General features: G+C 36.7%; 2 protein-coding genes across 3 annotated transcripts; one reads left to right on the forward strand and one right to left on the reverse strand.

Annotated features, from left to right (window-relative positions):
• The first annotated feature begins 7,244 nt into the window (after positions 1-7,244).
• Positions 7,245-12,781, forward strand: LOC108367482 (uncharacterized). Its single transcript, XM_017622101.1, has 2 exons — positions 7,245-7,676; positions 12,421-12,781. The coding sequence occupies exons 1-2, from the start codon at positions 7,427-7,429 to the stop codon at positions 12,675-12,677; spliced, it is 507 nt and encodes a 168-aa protein (XP_017477590.1). The 5' UTR covers positions 7,245-7,426; the 3' UTR covers positions 12,678-12,781.
• A 3,609-nt stretch (positions 12,782-16,390) lies between these two features.
• LOC108367483 (serine protease persephone-like) lies at positions 16,391-20,716 on the reverse strand. Of its 2 annotated transcripts, XM_017622103.1 has the most exons (6): positions 20,357-20,716; positions 19,967-20,147; positions 17,573-17,860; positions 17,205-17,500; positions 16,954-17,137; positions 16,391-16,869 (listed from the first exon to the last, which is right to left on the reverse strand). In XM_017622103.1, exons 2-6 carry the CDS (start codon positions 20,094-20,096, stop codon positions 16,538-16,540), a joined length of 1,230 nt encoding a protein of 409 aa, XP_017477592.1. In that variant the 5' UTR covers positions 20,097-20,147; positions 20,357-20,716; the 3' UTR covers positions 16,391-16,537. The 2 variants fall into 2 exon arrangements, with proteins under 2 accessions (XP_017477592.1, XP_017477591.1); XM_017622102.1 differs by having other exon boundaries at positions 19,967-20,696.
• Positions 20,717-20,783: the final 67 nt, after the last annotated feature.

Raw genomic sequence — 20,783 nt, forward strand, 5'->3', positions numbered from 1 at the left:
GCTATAAAGAATTGAGCGCTGATTCCGAAAATCGAGTTAATTTTTAATCCTATAGAAGAGCTTTCAAGATATTTTCCATTTACCGGTATTCAGCTTCTCTACAAATTTGTATATAACCATTTTTTTACGAAAAGTGCAAAATACACAAAAAAAATCTTAAATCCACGATGGCGGACTGTTACCATTTAGAGGTAAGACTCCATGATCTACCTGTCAGATAGAAGTAGACTGCATCAAAAAAGCGCTATTACAATTTTTTTTTTGTTTTTTCGTACCAGTTTGATGTAATTTTACTGGGCTATCGTTTTAAAGGTGATATATAGAGCTATAATGAAAAAATATACATATAAGACATTTCGAAAAAAACATGGATACAGAATTTTGAAAAAAAATCATAAAGCAAAAACTTATAGAAATGTATGACTCAATGTTTTCAACAATATCACCGACTTCTCTTAAAAGATTTTGAAGGTGCCTTTCTTAAAGATACGAATTTTTGAACTTTGAAAAAATAGTTTTTTGCAAACTCTGAATAAAATTGTGTAAAAATATTTTTATTCAATTTAGAGTTTGCAAGATTTTTTTTTGTTTTAAAGTTCAAAAATGTAAATCTTTAAAACAAACCTCGAAAATTTCAGAATTTTTAACATCAGGGGTTCCACTCTGTATTACGATCTGAAAAGCAAATCATTCGGATTCGAATACTTGGCAATATGAATTTGTATTAGTCCGTTTCGCTTTTCGAATCACATTGACTTTCGATCCTCAGTTATAGGTATTTGCAATTGCTTTTTTTTAATTGCATACCTTTTATTTCAATCTTGCTCGAATAAATCGAGTAAAATTTCGGAAGTTTTAAAAACAAGCAATAGCTTGTTTTTGACTCATATGGGCCATTGTAAGAAAAAATTTATTAGGTTTTAAGTTTCAAAATTCTGTAATTTAAATTTTTTTTTTAAATATGCATTTTTGATATAGACCCAAGAATGATAGAATACAAGATTGCGCCGATCAGAGAGGATTTTTGAGAATAACTTTTGTGTGACGTCACACTGGTGCAATTGCGAGAGAGAAATGCCAAAACGTGAGCAAGAATGGAAGAAGAAGAAAAAATGTTGCAAGGAAAACGTAAACAAGTTGCACAAGTGTGACGTCATGCAAACAACAATTCTGTCAAACTCGTTAAGAGAGGAATAGCGGTCCGAGATCGGCGCAACCTTTGTATTCTCTCAATCGTGATATAGACCCAAATATGAAATTTAAGAGGCCACCAGAACTAAAATAGTTTCTGAGATATTCAAAAAATAAAGTTGCCAAATCCGGAAAAGCGTACAATTTTGAAACATTTATTTTTTCCCTTTGCCAGAATTTCATTATATGTATGGTAAAAAGAAAGTTCTGACCAAAATTCTTCCAAATCAAAAACGGCCTGTCAAATCGACCGACTCATATGTAAGTACCCCAAGCAAATAGCTCATCATAAAAACTGAAGGAAACAAAGGTTTTCATTGTTGACCGGTTTTATTTGTATGTACATACATACATACATACATACGTAAGCAGATAATGAAATATTATACATAAATTGCGTATATTTCAATAAATTTAAAATGTATTTGACCACTCATAGTAAATATGTATCTATATAAGTAGGCGCTTATCTATAGTAATGCTTAATACATATAGATTACCTAGAAAAACACTAATAACTCATCAAAGATATTACCATTATTGTGACACTTGATTGACATTTCTAAGAATACGAATTTTTCTGGACCTTTCGCGCCAAGTGGGGAAAGTCTTATTTAATTGGCTATCACTTAATTGACAATCGAACTCACACTAGCAGTATTTCTTAATTAGAAAATTCGTCGATTTGTTTATACAGCTGTGTGGAAGATTATTAAACAAATCATGTTAATTAAAGCCAAGTCAAATCAATATTTTGTGCAGATTGGTAATATAGCTTAAATGTTTATTACTTTGAAATTCCAATGGGTTTAATTAGGCTACCTGCCAATCGCACAGTGGGCTAGAAATAATTAAAAAATTTTCCTACAAAATAACACTCGGCAGATTCGTAAAAGCATGAATGAGTCTCTTAAGTTATTTTAAATTACACAAACGGTGCTGATCGGGTAGTGGCCGCCCGATATAATCACTCACTACAGGAAAAATTTCATGTAATGCTTAAGGAAGTACGAACAGTACTACTTCCGTAGGTTTCGGAGCGTTTATCCAGACCGAGCAAGACCTAAGGTGCTGATGACAAACCAAATAAAGCCTTAAAAATTGCAGTAGCAGAAGACCCAAAAGTGTTTGTGTCGCGGTGNGGTGGTTGTATGATGGCATTGTAGAACGATTTTTTGTCATAATTTGTTTTCTGCTGTTAGATGAGTTTGACGGCAACAGGCTGGATTAACACTGGCCGGCTTCCATACAGCCCACGCGCTTCGAACCGATTGCTGACCAGGGCTTGAATCGTAACATCCGTCCACGGATCGAAAACGATACGAAAAAATTACGTGATACATCAAGCAGTACAAGCTGAATGGGACAAAGAGTACGTTCACGTATGTACATATGTCATAATCCGAAAAATGTCTTTACGTGACGAGTAGTACGATATCGTATGTGACGATTCGAGCCCAGACTGATCGCTGCCAGCAAGCATGCATAATTTAATTTTCTTCAAGCAGTGTCATCTCGCGTGCCGGCATCATGTCGAGGTTCGGTACTACAACTTACTCCCAGAGTGAAAGAGATATATCGATGGCTGAGTGAAAGATCGACCTATCTCGGCAGCCAGTTAATTCATGGCAAAAATACTACTCTCGGAACTTTGTCATCGTCTTTTTGGAATGTTGCTCGTAGGGTGAACTTACATACATACATATGTGCATATTTATTCTAGACCCGACAGCCTGAGGCGAATAAACGAAGATGTTCTAAACGAATTCCCGGCATGCGCAGAGACGCCTCATGACTCACATCATCTCTTCGCATGCCCACTGAACCCCGCCCTACCGAAGCTCCTGTCCCTATGGACAGACCTCATCGAAGCCGCACGCTTCTTGGGGCTACCGCTAGTAGAGCTTGACGACAACGATTGAGGGACTAACCGATCTGGGCTGGGTTGTTTTAGCCGCTACGACAACCACAAAAACAATGGTTGGAATCGACCATTTTTGATTTGAGCTAATTTTTTATAGTACTTTCCTTTTATCATATAACGAAGTTCTGCCAAAGAAAAAATTAAATTTTTTTTTAAAGTTGTCCAAAAATTTAAATTTAATTTTAACAATTGCTATAAAGAATTGAGCGCTGATTCCGAAAATCGAGTTAATTTTTAATCAGCAGATAATGAAATATTATACATAAATTGCGTATATTTCAATAAATTTAAAATGTATTTGACCACTCATAGTAAATATGTATCTATATAAGTAGGCGCTTATCTATAGTAATGCTTAATACATATAGATTACCTAGAAAAACACTAATAACTCATCAAAGATATTACCATTATTGTGACACTTGATTGACATTTCTAAGAATACGAATTTTTCTGGACCTTTCGCGCCAAGTGGGGAAAGTCTTATTTAATTGGCTATCACTTAATTGACAATCGAACTCACACTAGCAGTATTTCTTAATTAGAAAATTCGTCGATTTGTTTATACAGCTGTGTGGAAGATTATTAAACAAATCATGTTAATTAAAGCCAAGTCAAATCAATATTTTGTGCAGATTGGTAATTTGGCTTAAATGTTTATTACTTTGAAATTCCAATGGGTTTAATTAGGCTACCTGCCAATCGCACAGTGGGCTAGAAATAATTAAAAAATTTTCCTACAAAATAACACTCGGCAGATTCGTAAAAGCATGAATGAGTCTCTTAAGTTATTTTAAATTACACAAACGGTGCTGATCGGGTAGTGGCCGCCCGATATAATCACTCACTACAGGAAAAATTTCATGTAATGCTTAAGGAAGTACGAACAGTACTACTTCCGTAGGTTTCGGAGCGTTTATCCAGACCGAGCAAGACCTAAGGTGCTGATGACAAACCAAATAAAGCCTTAAAAATTGCAGTAGCAGAAGACCCAAAAGTGTTTGTGTCGCGGTGGATACGACCTCTAAAACGATCTATTGCGCGTGGCCCTCCGTCCTACGTGGGGAAGGCTTTTAATATATCCTAGCACGTCCAAGGGCGTTTTGTTCCAAACTTCAAATGGATTAAGTGTAGCACAACTCAAGTGAGCTAGTCTGCGCTTAGCAGGAGCGTCACATTCACAGACATTGGCGTTTTATCGTCCGGCTCGCAAATACGTCAGGCGTTTTTATCTGAAAGATTAATTTTCCTGCAGTGATAGCAAAGCGAACAGTGAACCGTGCGAGTTTTGAAATCTTCTCTGCCTAAATTAAGTAGTTTCTTTAAAGCTTCTTTTGAAGGATAGATAAATTATTTGGATTATCTCTGGCCTGGGCATGCCATCCAATTTACCCAGTTATTTCTGGTTCCCTTTATATGAGCTTTGGTTGGCCCACAAAAGGGTTCCGGACTATGATTTACTGCGGTAGCTCGTCGTTTCGCTAGACTGTCAACCTCCTCATTGCCATCATGTCCTTCATGCCACGGCACCCTTCCTAATTGAACTGTATTCTTAACTCCAAAATCTTTTAGGTCATAGAAGCAATCACATACTAGCTCGGAACCTATTTTGTGGGACGTCAGGGCCAATGCGGCTGCCCGATTTAAGACATAATACAAATATATATATTTCGAGGATGTGCCTCTACTAAAGCATTCTCTGTCGAAAATTACTATTGCATGAGTCTTCGCGTCGTGTCGTGTCGTGTTTTAGCTAACCATTGGTATCGATTTTACGATATTCGGTCCAAATATGCCTGCCCCAGTTCTTCGATTTTTCAACTTAGATCTGTCTGTATACTAAACCGCAGCCGGAGGAACGCTTTCAATGACGGCTAGCTGTATACATTCTGAAGATATTATAAAGTTACGTCTCGAATCGCATTATTCAGTAAAATACCGAAGTGTGTAAAAAGAGGTTCGTTATCACAACCGTAGTTCCAGAGGGCTCTGTGCAAGATCCATTGCTATGGAAAGTAAGGTACAACGGAGTTTTTGTATAACTCTTACTTCGGGAGCGGAACTCGTAGGTTTCGCTGACGGTCGGGCACTAACGAACTTTGAAATGTGGCAAAGGTTAGTATTTAGCTAGCGCAAGAAAAGCGCTTGTAAACTCAGAGGCTGCAGCTAAGGTTAAGTCTTAAGACCAAGGTTGGGCTTTCGACAACAAGTTGAGCATGTTACTCAAGAAGCTTCGAAAATTAACAGCTCATTGCTTCCAAATGTGCGCGGTGTAAGAAGTTCTCCATTCAAATGTCCTATTTTCTTCTCTAAGGAGCTCCGATTTTGGCGCACTTTGATTCAACGTTTCCCAAGAAGGATGTCACTGAAGCGCGGGAAAGTAAATCTCCAGCTTTCTCAATTTCTTTGCGAAAACTGAGACTTCATAAGCAACCTATTTCCGATACAAGCAAGAAATCTGCGATAGTTGTACTGCACGCGACGTAGTATTGGTCGACAGCGTGACAATTGCTGAAACCCTGAGGTCCCAAACAAAAGAGGAAACACAAACAGGAGAAATGCCATTCTCTTTGGGCGTCTTGTTGGCGAGCTCCCACAATGCCTGCAACAAAAACTGCTTAGAGTAGAACTCCACATAATCTCAGCACAGTTGGGGCTGGACAAATTATTTCGGCTGTCCAACCACAACCCGTCTTTCAAGCTGAGGTTGCTGCAATAAATGAGGTGGTGGAATATTTAAGTACAGGATAAGTCATATGTAACAACGTATCCATCTACTCAGATAGTCAATTCAAAAACCGTAGCGGACTACCGTAGATCCCTAAACGAGATAGCTGAGCAGTTTGCGGTTCACTTGCTACAGTTGGCGGGGCACCGAAACATAACCCGCAAGGGGCACATCAGTTCCACTTTCAAAGTCCTGAAAGGGTTTAGATATGCTGCTCGCAACCTGCAAGGGATCTATCTCTTACATTGGCAAGTGATAGAATGACAAGTCTCATCACCTGCAATATACGAAACTCAGGTGGTCGGAGTGGAACGTGAAGCGGTCGAAAGGTCTCCTCCTGATAGGTAGAAGTAACCTAGCCACAGCCATGGGTCTGCCAATGGGCCATGTTGCCATTGGAAGGCACTCGGAGAGCTTTAGGGTTTTCTATAACGATTTCTACAGAAGCTGAAGAATTGAATAAGAGCTAGAAACTTTGCGGCGTCTGCTATGTGATTGTCCAGTGCTCTGTAGAAGGAGAAGAAATTACATGGGCTCATAATTTTTCAAGGGTAACTAATATCGCAAGAATGATAGAATACAAGGTTGCGCTTATCAGAGAGGATTTTTGAAAATGATTTTTGTGTGACGTTGCACTGGTGCAATTGCGAGAGATAAATGTCAAAACGCGAGCAAGAATGGAAGAAGAAGAATAATAAATTTTGCAAGAAAAACGTAAATAAGTTGCACAAGTGCGATGTCATACAAACAGCGATTCTGTCAAATTTACTGAATAGCGGCACGAGGTGGGCGCCACCTTTGTTCTCTACTATGTTAAGAAAACCAGTTCATATGCCCATAAAGGAGTTAAGAGTTCAGACACCTCTTCATTGAACTTAAATTTAGGATACAAGCAACCCGACCAGAGAGAGATACCTGATCGCGAAGAACTAATGATGTTGGTTGAAAAGAGAAGTTTAAAAAATTGTGTGTGTACGATCACCTATAAAAGTTAAGCCAAAGTTACATACATATAGTATTTCGAGTGTCTTATGCAGTTATTTTTTCTAAGAAAGAACTGAACAATGTACCTTTTTGTTTTTCCGTTGTCAAAATAGTAAAGTCTGCAAGCGAAATTTATCACATACATATTGCCATTTCACGTGCTTCTCCCCTTGATCTCCCCTTCGTAGCTGTCATATTTGAATTGTGTAGGGCACACAGTTACCCTGACAGTTCGACGCTTATCACCAGCGATGCGCCACTTATCGGTGACTTTCGAACAAGTAGTGATTTTGTTTTGCCGTTGTTTGGATTGTTTGCTGTTTGTATTTTTTCCTTTAGCACCTGTTGATAGCGTTTCACACTTGTCTCTGATAAGCAGCGATTTTTTTTTTTTTTATTTTCTGCTGTAATTTTATCGACCGCTCACTGCTCTGATATAAATAGCCGCAATCGCGATATTTTATTGTCATTCAGTTTTGGCAACAGTTCCGAACATTATAATTTCCGGCTAAAAACTTATCTAAAAATTAAAGCTTAATCTCAACTTAAGTTAATTTTTTATTGTCAAAAAAAAAAAAAATAATAATAATAAATCCGATATGTACTCGCGCGTAATGTGTTTGGCTTCGATTGCCCTATTTGCCATTTTGGCAAATGCTGTTGTAAATGCTGGTGTCGCTAGAGATAGCAATAACCTAACACAGCAAGAAGTACGTGACATTACGGTTGTCAAGGATATCGCTGAATTCAAGAAGAACCATCCAGGTTTGGTTTTGGCGCGTATGACAAAGGAGGAAAGCAATGCGAGGAGCCAATCGGTGCGCTACAGTCTAGGCGGTCGTGTGTCAGGTAAGTGTGTGGGGAATTAGTATTTGGGTTAAACCTTATCAGCGTAGGGAAATTAAAAATATGAGCGGTATTATCTTTGGCGAACGTTTATTGGCCTCCCTTAAAATTTGAATTTGCATGAATCAAAATATTTCCCAAGAAACAATAAACTGACGTTTTCACAACTTGGGGTTATTTCTAGCCAAGTGAAAAACTCTAACAGCCAATTCAACCCAATTATTTAATACAAAAACAGGTACATATGTATAACAGTAGTTTTCTAGTTAGAGAATATAATCACGAAGAAAAAATTATTGCAGTAATTGGAGATAAATCCTATGAATTGATTTATGTATAAAAGTCGACCAAACATTTTTTTTCGAGTTGTCTCTCTTTTGAAGATGGTGTGCGATTTGTTGATTAAATTTCCAGTTGAGTTTGTATGCATTGCAGCAATCCTCTATGGGTAATTTAACATTTTTTGGTGCAAAAATTAATTATGAAGCATATTATTAAAAAAAAAATGATTTTTTATTGCAAAAAAAATCCTAACCCTTGTTGACCGCTGGGTCGAAAGGGTTCACTTTTTGATTGGTTTGAATGCAGTTGTTTCTTAAAATGTAATTTAGTTGCGAAAACTAATTATACGTACAGTGGCTATTTTTGAAAAATATTTAGAAATTATATTAATTTCAAATGAAAACTTGAAAGTTCGGAATTTGCTAATTTTTTAAAATTAAATTGCTGAAATTATCCATACTGTCAAAAAACTTTTCGTTGCAATATTTGTTTTACATACATATATCAATAAAAAATTAAAATTTTTAATATTTTTATTGAGCTTTGTACCACGATTGTTTATTAGGAAAAATTGAAAAAGCAACAAAGTCTAAGCGGGAGAAGTTATAGCACTATATTGACAAAAAATTAAAATTTTTTTTAAAATGTGCCAATAGAGTGTCGTTTCTGTCTCAGTCCTTGCGTAACGAGCATGTGACTATATTTAGACCAACTAAAGGTATTTTGTGGAAAACTTAAATGCCTACACTAACCCGTAACTCTGGGTATCTGCAGGGCCTTCGGGATACTAAAGAAACAGCCAGGATAAAAATAGCAAAGATTCATCCTAATAGCTTGGCAGTACTGAAACCAAATGCAGGCAACGATTTTTAAAGAGTGAAGAAAAGTGGAACAATGCTCCGTGACTCAGACAATGCCCATCACTATTGTCTGGGCTCCCCGCCAGAGGGAAATAGAAGGTAGCGAGAGATCAGACGCATTGGTTAGAACATGAGCGCGTTTGGATGCACTGTGAAAATGGTGCTGTGATGAACTTTTTTTTGTTGGAAATAGGCACGAAAACAACGAGTACATTTTGCTGTTTTAATTTCCTTAAACCTAAGCAGATTTTGGGTGTCAAAGAGTTCAGATGTTCGTCTTTAAACATATCGCGGCCAAGAGCCTCATACCTAATTCCTGCAAAGGCGGTGCAGAATAGGACTTCCATACAACAGAAACTACCGTAGCTGATGCTCAGATCACAGTGATAAAACAGTTCTTCATTTCCCATGCGAATGCCTACTATTGTGAGGCCGATTCCCTGTGGGTAACAATGTACTACCGGGGGCTACAGTCAGATGCCTGAGTAAGCTTGGGGTTAAAGCAGACCTTTTTAGTCTCATTCACCGCATGATCAGTGACAGAGTTGTCGCAGCGGAGTGGTGTGGTACCATCGTCCAGGGCAGTGTTAACGGGGGCACGCCGCAATATGGTGCCCTCTCGCGCCCTCCCATTATGTTTTATGCAGTCTAGAGGAATGCACTGAATTCTACATTAGTCCGTAGGTTGAAGCGAACGCAACGAGCTGGCCTCATTGCAATCAGTGGGACACTTAGGACCACACCCAACCTGACCCTTAACATCTTGCTTACCACAAAGCCCGTCGACATCGCCGGTAAAGCAGCTTCGGCAATGGTTGCCAGACTGACTCGGGGTCTGGACACATGACTATCCTCGAAACTACGATTTCATCCCTGATAACATGGATAACGGTGTTATTAGTCTGAGTGAGATGAGTGGACAGGGGGCAGTGGTTGGAAGGAAGAACCGGTAAAGTTTTACACGGATGGGCCGAAGCTTTACGAAAGGGTTGGTCAAAAACTATTTCAAGGCAGCAAACCAAACCAGTACTGGTTAAGTTAAGATGAAGTCGCAACTGGCAGGGCCCACCAGAACACTTAAGCCCTCTATTGACCCATTTTGATACCATATAGAGCCAAGTCTAGTTGATGAAACCGAGCAATATTATACCCGCTACATCGCTCAGTTTCTTTACGTAAAGCACAGAACATTGAGTTCTTTGCGCCTCCAGGCTCTTATTTGTTTTTGCAGTTTTTGTAGGAGTCAGTATACTCATGTTCTTAAAAATTTCTCTACGGGATAAGAAGTTCGCGAGATGTTTTAAGGTTCGTGTTATAATTTGGTTAACTCACCAAAGTTCAAAAATTACATGCCTTTGGTTTTAAAGCTGATTCACTAAAAATGATACTGCTCTTCGATGTGCATACAGAGCACGTAAAATGAAGGAGAATGCAGGACTATGTTTAGGGACGATGCTGATGTCCCTCCACTCGAGCAAGACATTTGGTTTGTTTCGCTCTAAGCTCCGATAACGAAAAAGTGTACAGTGTGGTCCGCGCGCGCAGTGCTAGGACCCGGGAAGTGGTGGGCATTGTTTGTCGGGATTCTTGCTTATCAGACAATACATTTGTTTTGTTGTAAGTTAACTCTGAAAAATTGACTTTTGGCAGCCTAAATCATATAAAGCGGCCAATGTGCGTGGTAAGCTAAGGCTAAAAAGACGTTCACAGACGACAGCCTACACGTTAAAACCAGCCTTTAAGCGCAATTTGGTCTGATGATTGGAATGGTTACTATACTGATACCCAGTCAATTAGAAGATAAATCCTCTTTTAGCTCCAATAACCGCTGGTATATCTACATATAAGGGCGGTGTGTGAAAGCCTTCCTGCAAAAAGATTTCTACAGCTCGTCCAATTCGCTACTTCAAAGCTCTGAATAAGAGGTGGTTGCGGAACAAACTATTAAAAATTGAGCACGCCCATTCCGACATTCAAGTTTTTGGTCCCGAACCCGCCCGAACCGACGTTTTTCAGACAAACCTTTAAGCAAGTACCAGTTACCGCACATCCTCGCCTTTTTAGAATCAGTACCGTGGGTCTCTCTGGACTAAATATCTCGTGGCCATCGCTACTCTGAATCCACTATGTACTCATATGGTTCACAGTGTGGAAAACTAACTTTCTTTGTGACAAAATCTAATACATAAATATATCGAGAACAAGAAGAATAAATAGCGAAATAAATGTAACGGTATTTTAAAGATTTTGAGATGGGCAGGTCAGCAAAAAAATTCTTGTTGGATTAAAAAAATTAACTTGAGCTTTAAAATGACATTAAAGAATATAAAGTTTTAATTTTTATCTCATTTGACCTGGAAATAGTACGGAATGAACTTTTTAATAAAATTTAAAAACTTGGTTTGCTGCTCTTGCTTCAAGGAATCCATATCGAAGAACCAAAAACACATTTTCATATTTTTTTTTTTAAGTTCAATGAAGTGTAATGATTTAAAAATCAATTTTATGGAAATAATTTAACGTAGAATAAAAGAGGCTTTTTACTAAATAAAGCGAATGAGTTCTTTTTTTTTGCAAATATTGATTGGTTCATATTTATTTAAAAAAATAATTATGCAAGGGTTGAAGCTGAAATATTATCGTTGATAAAACAATTATCCAATAAAGAAAATTAACCCAAAACTTTTGGAACTTTGTGGGCAATTTCTATGGTACAAACATACTTCCATATCTATAATTAAAAAATAATAATTAAACGAAGGTGCTTGTCATAACTATAGAAAGAGCTATATTTTTATAAAAAAAAAACAATGAAAATTTATTAATAATAAACCATTACACTGCTGGAACAAAGTATTGGCACAGCAAATTTTTCACAATATATGCAACAATTTTCATTCTAATATTTTTCCGCTGATTTCGTATAAAAATATAGTTCATTCTACAACGAAAAATATAAAAATATAATTCCTAAACTTTGTGTAAAACTCGCGAAAATTCAGCAAATTTTCATGAAAATTTTCAAGTTTTTGATCAGATTTTTTTGAATTTTTATGAATATGCAGATTTGTAGCCCATTCAATTTTATTATGCAAAGTTTTAAGTAGCTCTCTTCCATACAAAAAATGTTTTTCGAAAATACTTTATATGGAAAAAATGCAAAACACCTTCGACAAAAAAAAATTCTCAAAAATCAACGCGATTTTCGACTAGCTCCGAACCTGCATTTTTTTACTAGAATTTAATGGGCTGCTAAACTGCATACTCAAAAAAATTTAAAAAAACCTGATTAAAAAGTTGAAAATTTTGATGAAAATTTACTGAATTTTCGCGAGTTTTGCACAAAGTTTAGGTATTTTATTTTTATGTTTTTTTGTTGTTGAATGAACCTTATTTTTATAAAAAATTGGCGTAAAAATATTTGAATAAAAATTGTTGCATATATTGTGAAAAATTTGCTGTGACAATACTTTGTTCCAGCAGTGTAGTTAAAACTTCAATTCATTTGTGGGTGCCGTATAGTTATGATAAGCACTGTATCAAAAATCATCGTCTTCAGAAATTTTCAGTCGTGTTATCCAAATTTTTCTTTCCCTACATTTCAGGTGATCGTTTGGTTGCACAGGCAGCCGATGTTTTCACTTATCAGGTCGCGAAGGATGTAACCATTCAACTGACCTACCCTCAATCGGGCGCTGGCAGCATCGTTACTTATGTGGAAATCGTTTGCAACCAGGATAATAATGAAGGCAATGCTTATGTAGTGGCTGGTGGCATTGGTCAACGCTTTATCTCTATTGTTTTGGAAGCAACGCAGACGGAAGGATTCTCATACAATGCACAATACTATGGATCAGGTTAAAGAATGAATTCACAATGAAATCTCAAGTACCTGTTTGAAGAAATTTGCAGTATAAGTACTTTAATGCATTTTTTTTATTAATTACATTTGAGAAAGAAATACTACGTATGTACTTAAAATAAATGTTTCTTCTGTAAATTAAAATGATTGTAAAATTATGTACATTTTTCCATTTCCCATTAAAAGTGAGAACATCCCAGCAAAAACTTTGATTCTTTGGTAAGCGCTTAATATTTGTATCGATGGAGTAACGCATTACAATTCGCCGCAAGACAATTTTTTTTTTTTTTTTTTTTTTAACAGAAAAGTTTTTGCTGGGGTCCTACGTATTTTTTACTTGATAACATCCTTCTTAAGATTGTCGTTATATGTATGTAATTGAAAAAAGGGTCTAAGTGACATATTTATATCCGAGCGCACTTGTGCACAAGGCTATGTTAACTTTGTTCACTAACGGTAGTTTGTAACAGCCAAAACGAATAGAGATATATATTAGAGCTCTCGATTTTGTTCGCACATTTTCAAACAGCCCGGGTATATGAGCAGCGAGTACTCGCACACTTGTTCAATGCTCATTACTCGAAAATTTTCGAGCATGAGCTCGAGCAATTCGAGTTTTTTCTAGTAATTTGAGCAATGTTTTTTTTTATTATATTGACATTTTTGGTAGCAACCATGATACAAAAAAGAAGGTAGTTTCAATAAACAACTTTTTGATTAAAAAGCAGATTTTTGACAATTGCTCAATTGTGAAAAATTCGAAGCGGCATTACCCAATTGTAAGTTTTTTGGTGTGGGACATTTTATATCCTAAATTTGGGATTATAAAGAAAATAGTTGTATTAATATATACCTTTTAAAAACAATCAATATCTTATCTTGAAAACGTTTAAATTTTACATTAAATTCGATAACAACTTGCCACATCATTATTTTAATATTAATACAATTTTAGTGAACATATTTTAAAATGATGTTAGTGTCCTCATGTCATCTCATTATTTCACAATGTAGTTTTCTATATCGGATACGTGATTCTGATGTAATTCTGAAATTACACATTTACACAAATTACTGAAATTACACATTTCGATGTGTTATTTAATACATATTGTCTTTGTCCATTTAACAGCAATGGAATTTACTTTGGAACCCATGGGCCGTAAAATTTTTCTAGCAACACATATTGTTTTCACATGAAATTTTGACACACCCAAAATTGAAGGATAAAATAAATAGATAAAAACAAATTTTCAATAAAGCTGATTTGCGTAGTCCAGGGGTGTCTTTAGTAAATGTTTTGGAGGCTGTTTTAATATATCCTATCTTATTATATATTTCTTAGCTTTTCTACATTCTGAGAAGTTGAGAGAATGAAGTCTAATATTCTTTTTTGGTCAACTACGATGTTTGATTTCATTTTTTGCAATCATTAGTTCATTTCGCTTGAGGAGTCATAATGCCCATACCGGCTTTTTTTTTTGAAATTTCGAACACAAGTTTTCGAATAATGGTTATAGGCTAAAACAAAACCGATATCTAAAGGGCGTGTAGAACCTCCCATACAAATCGAATTTTTCATAGTGCATATCTCTGGAAGTATTTGTGGTAGAGTCCTGGAACTTTGTATGGATATATGTATATGAAGTCAATCTCAAGCTCATGGAAAAATATGAGTTTATTGGAAAATGCGGCGTGCCACCGTAGAACTAGGAATAGAGGCAAATGAAATCAATCCCAAACCTATGAAAAATGGGGGTATATGAAAACAATCTCGTAGCCGTTGAAAAGAGCTAGCGGTATAAGCCAAATAAACTAAAATTCTGGTGACGCATGGATACCTCTGGAAGCATTTACCTAGAATACTGTGATAAGGTATTTTCCCAACGAAAATATGTACAGAAAAACGGGCGCCACACCTTCTGGAAAGTAACATGATCACAGGGTGTATCCCGAAAACCATTTTAAGCTAAACCTTCGGGGATTACATTCTTGCCAAGACCCACAGACATAAGCCGAAATTGCGTCGCAAGTTTTATGCTCGGCTTGGGTAAGGTTTAACCACTTTTTCGTCGCTACTGAATTCTACAAACTGTCAGCTTTCACACAATTTAAAATATACAATTGTGCTGCTAGCTTCATGTTGCAAAAATGTTTCAAGGAAATGTTGTGGAATTTCACACTTATTTCTTGTTTATTTCTTATTATGCTATGCTTAAGAACAAAATATTTTTAAATCGACAAAACATTAATAAGAAAATTTGAAGGATTTTAGATATTGGGTATGGTAGCACGAAATGTCACAATCTGCTTAATTGTCAGGTTGTTAATATGGCGACGAAAAAGTGACAATGGAACTACCTTGTTTTTTGTATCATGGTAGCAACTTTTTAAATTTTTCAAATTATTGATATATAATGCAAAGATTGTTACATTGGTATTTAATAATATAATTTATTTAACGTGAATTAGAAAGCAGCTGCTGACAAATACAATTTACAAATTTTCTTTTGTTTATGAAATTGTTCAAAAACTCGAAAATTTTGAACAAACATTTGAGCAGTTGAGCAATGAACGAGTTTCGAGCGAGTATCGAGCTACTCGCATTGCTCGATACCCGGGTATCTAGAGCTCTAATATATATAGACAAATGTATACACAAATGCTCAGAATGAATAGAGAAGTCGATTAAGCCATGTCCGTCTGTCCGTCCGTCCATGTGCACGATAACTCGAGCAAAAATTGAGATATCTCAACGAAATTCGGTATGTAGGTTTCCCTTTACCCAAGGTAGGTTGGTATTGAAAATGTGCGAAGTCGGACTGTAACCACGCCCACCCCCCTATATAATGGTATTTTCGAAAAATGCAAAAACTACGATATTTCAGTAAATATTGGATCCAAATTGTTGAAAATTAAGTAGTATGTGAAGTCGAATTTTGGCAAAAAATATGATGAAATGCTGTATCTCAGTAGCCGCTTCACCAATGCTTCCCAAACTCGGTACGAGCCTTGGTTAGGGTCTAACTAAGAAATCTGTTGAAAATAACGGTAATTTACAGAAACACGAAAACTGCGATAAATTGGTAACTACTGGGGCTAATTCACTTAAAATCGATGATTGCAATAACTACTTAGCAGAAAATTTGAATATTATAAATTTTTGGACAATGACCACAAATGTGTATCTCGGTAACCGATTTATCAATTTCAACCAAACTCGGTGCACCTTGGTACGGAAAGCAATTTGTTGAAAATTATTCAAATCGGACTAAAATTACACCCACTTCCCGTATAACGGTAAATTTTAGACATCCGAAAATTCCGATATTTCAATAACTGAGGACGCTTAACAATAAATAAGACTGCTATGGACTTATAGGTATCGGGCGTGGCACCGCCCACTTATGACTAAAAGGTGTATCTCGGTAGATTTCTGCCAAACTTGGTTCAATTATTTCATTAACTCTCGGAAATCGGGAACACCCCCCTGCTTATCATGCAAATGTAGTTTAGAGAAAGTTGAAACGACGATATTTGATACCTGCACCGGGTATATATGTAGCTGCAACAAGGTAGTAATTTCCGTCTTTCACAACGTGATCAATTTGGTGCTTGGTTCTTTGAGGACAGCCAAGTGGCTTTATTAATGTTCCTATACTTCTGTCTGATACTAAAAATGCATAAATACATAACAAGGGAAAATTGTGCTAAAAATTGGTATTTAACAATTCTTATTTATTTCATCTTAAAACAACAGACAACAGATGTCTAAAACATACTTACATATTTAGTTAGGATAATGAGTAAAAAGTAATGTAAGAAAATGTAAATGCATTTAACAAAACTACACAAACTGTTCATAAATCCTTCCACACGATACCCTCAATAAAATCCAAATACGCAGCAACACGCGTATAAAGACTTGGAGTGACGCTGGCGCAGCCACTACCAGCCGACACAATACCGATGACATGTACTCGCCGATATTTTTCGTCAAGGATGAGATTAAGCGGACCGCCGGAGTCACCCCAACAGGCGTCGCTGATCGAATTCGGATCGTGTGTGCACATTTGTGAATCCAATATGCCGCGACTTGGTAAGAGGCCTTCGCGCGCATAGGACGCGTTACAATCTGCGACTGACGAAATTTTGACGCGCGCCGTCAGCAAGACATCGGATTTCGCGCGAGCTACATAGTATGTATGACAATGAAAATACAATTAAATTATTAGGTATTAGCAAAAGGAAAGTAATTTCTTTAATGCATGACTACTTTTCAAGTTAGTGGTGCCCCAGCCGGTAACATTGAGTGCTGCGCTTGCTGGCGGATCAGCCACCTCTGTATGCAGACAAGCCGGAAAGACTAAAGATGAGTATTCGATCTCGTTTTTTAGCTCGATTATGGCAATGTCATCGTACTTCTGCAGACTATCGTAATCCTTATGAATATGCACGAGCTGTTTAGAGTTATTAGACTTAAGAATAATCTCTGCCCTTTAGAAATATTTCCTACACAATTCCTACCTCAATGGGTACATCTACAGCATTTTTCATTTGATCGGCATCGTTAAAATCGGTAACACCCAAACGTACGATAACCGGTACGCTATCACGACGATTAACACAATGTGCTGCTGTCAATACAAAGCGTTTAGCTATAAGCGTACCACCACAACGTATTTCATAGGGCGGTCCACCTGCATTGATCGACGCATAGCCGATTGCAGCCATGTGCGGATATTCGCCCGGCGATACCGGTACGCCGCCCAGGACGAGTGGCACGGTGTAGGGCTCTAAATATTGCTCGAGTAAGCGACAAGCTAAAAACAGAAGAGATATACTAATGAAATGTCAGATAAAATAGTGAATATGTTAAATTAAAATGCGCCTGCCTTTTAGTGCTTTTCGCTCCTGTCCACCAAAATCGCCTCGCGTATTATTACCGCCATTCGAATTCCTATTATCATTTAAGAAATTGTCGGTAGTGTTGAAAATTCCCAGCACATTTGTAGACGTTTTCAAGGGACAGCAAATTATTTCATCATATGTTGTGAAACCACATCGGACTACATCTTTTCTTGAGAGTCCGTGAATTTGCATTTGCATTGTGAGATCTGGACAATTTCGGGGTAGAGCACATTTTCCAATGACACCCTCTTTCACTACACAAGCGTCGCCTTCTGTAAGTTAATAAACAAACTATAAGTATATAGTATTACTAAGCATATTAATAAAACATGTACTTATTAGTGTGTTCGATTATTCGACTTTTTTCTAAAACCGATTTTCGAGTTATTCAAAAAATTGCAATTTGAAAAAAACTGCTTCACGATTTTGAAATCAAGAAAAAAGCCGGATAAACGGTGTTATTTTATTTAGTTTTCATACGGTGACCAAAAGTTACAATAAAACTATTTAAAGTAAATATAGCTTTTATTTAGAAAAAAGCAAAGCAAAATAAGTACAAAATATTTTTTTAGATCAAAAGTAAAACAAATAAAAATCAGTGAAAAATTCACATTTGTTCTTATTTTAACTTTTTTTTTAATAGATAATTTATTGAATTTTTTTTCCAGGGACCGCGAACGCCTGCCCAGTTTTGGTTTAGTTCTGCGCGAGAACAAAATGTATTATCAAGAACGTTCCCACAAAAGAGCGAAACGGAAACCAAAGTATTGAGAGCAGTTTGAACGGGAACAAAATGAGAGAAAAAAGGTTGGGGAACATTTCCGGAAAGAAACCTTTTCAAGGGGGATCAAATAAGAACAAAAGTCTGGGAAACGTTCTGGTAGAGAATAAAACAAGAAAAAAGTTTTGAGAACTTATCGTTATGAATGAGAGTGGTGTCTGTGGGTTGGGATTAAAAATCGTTTCAGTGTTAATTATAAGCCAGCGGAAAACTGAATCATTTCAATTTCCTGATCGCTTATCATTGGGGTGAACAGTCCATTTATGGAAAAATTTTTCCATGCAAGAAAAGTTTGTGTCTTAAGTCTTTCGTTGACTTAATTTGCATAATTATCTTTCAGTTCTTTTATAATTAATTCTATACACCCTAAAAAATGCTGTCTCGCATGGTTGGTTTCCCATAATTCTCCGTCCAATAAAGAAAATAAATAGTTGACTGGGATTTCTGCGAAAAAGGTGACCATTTACATGAACGTGCTGCGCCCATAGACAACTTTTACCAAGGCGTAGGTGAATAACATTAATTCGAACTATAGTAATTAGGCTGGTTCAAAAATGCATGTGAAAAATTTTTTATTTAACCATTTTCTATTAAAAACTATTTGTGATAGGACCCTAAAAAGCATCAAAAAATGCAATGGGGGATGCAATTGAGGACCGGTTGCACCGGTTTAACAGGGACAACGGAGGTGGTATTCTTGGATCACCTCATTATCAATGTCGAAAGCAAATGATGCATCAGGTGAATGCCTTGATCCTTTCTCTTCTCTTTGTATTGTAAAAGGCTCTGACAATGGACAACAATGTCTTCGAGTGAAAGTATGGTTCATATACGTCCTTCGGACCCTACGGTACCTAATTCCCGAAAGGTTGAGCAAGCTATCAGTCGACGGTTTAATTCTCTCCGTGTGTGTGAGCACAGGAAGATACTACAAAATTAGAAGCACGGCCAAAAATTTAGCACCCGCCAAAATTTAGTTTTCTTTTTTTTAGAGTTGTTTGTGACAGACTAAAGGAATCGAGATAGATAGGGGCATATATACACCGAAATACTCAGAATGAAAATAGAAATCGATTTAGTGATGTTTGTCTGTTCGATGAGATATCTTAACAAAACTTGGGACGTGCATTTAAGCTAAGGACGGAGGGTATTAAATGGGTAAAATCGGGCAATAATCTTGCCTACCACCCATGTAATGGGAGTTTGCAGAAATACATACATAAACTACATTTTTTTATTGATAGCTAAAGCTCATTTTCACTTCAGACGCTATGGCTGAGTGGTTAGAGGTGCGTACTACTACTCCAAAGGGACTTGGTTGGATCCCTGGTCCGGGAAATATTTGAAATTAGAAAAAGTTATTTTTTTTTATAACAGCGGTCGCCCCTCGGCAGGCAATCGCAAACCTCCAAGAGTATTTCTTCCATCAAAAAGCTTCTCGTAAAATTCAGGCAGCGTAAAATTATAACACAGCTAGTTAAGGAAAATAATCTTTTATTGCATTAAGTGAGTTAATTTTAATTTAGTAGTGCCTATTTTTTTCTTTTTGAATGTGATGCAACTTTATGTGTATTTTTTTCCCCCTTACTTTACTTACCATTTGCGCCCGTTCCTCTTGAGGCTGGTACCGGTATTGCATTCGAAATGCGAAAAAATGCAGTTATTAATACAAGCACGTGAATCCAAAATTTCACTTCGCTTCTCAATGCAAGGGAAGTTATAAACATTATTATTTCTGAGCACCGTGGAAGGGCAGAGCGTAAGCTTACTAAACAAATCTGCAGTGCAAAGAAAATCGTATCTTATCACCGCGGCAAATTAAAATAATAACACTATTTTTGCTTGTGCTCAGCTCCTACAGCGAACGAATTCGCAAATTAAAAGACGCTGTTCGGCGCACTCTCAGCTTAAATAATAGCTGTCGGAAATGTCTATTGACATATATGCACATACGAGTATAATCTATCTTACACCATTTGTTGCTCACTTGGCACTTTGTTAATTGCTTGCGTCCGCTTTGGAGCGTCGCTTAGAATGCAAAGTCAGCTTAATTGTTTATGTCCATATATGTATACATAGCTTAGATCACTGATCGTCTGTATGTATTTATTTAGCTTTATTTGAGTTGCGAACGCAGATTGAAGCGTTTTTACCTACGCCAACTACGGCTGCTTTTATTTTCAATTGGATTTTTATAAAAATTAATTTATCTGTATATTGAAAGTGCACTTATGTTTGCAATTGTTAAAGCAAAATTTTTTGTACAAAAATGTTCGCAATTTTCGAAGAGTTAGCCGCGTTTGAATTAACGAAATTACTTTGCTAGAAAAAATTACGGCTCTCTCGCTCCGATGCAGCGCGAAGACTGAGACAACCGATCTGTCTCTTGATCGATTGATATTTTTGACTACTTG

This window comes from Rhagoletis zephyria, unplaced genomic scaffold (assembly GCF_001687245.7).
Source record: "Rhagoletis zephyria isolate East Lansing unplaced genomic scaffold, Rhagoletis_zephyria_1.1 Rzeph_scaffold_02699, whole genome shotgun sequence".
NCBI lineage: Eukaryota > Metazoa > Arthropoda > Insecta > Diptera > Tephritidae > Rhagoletis > Rhagoletis zephyria.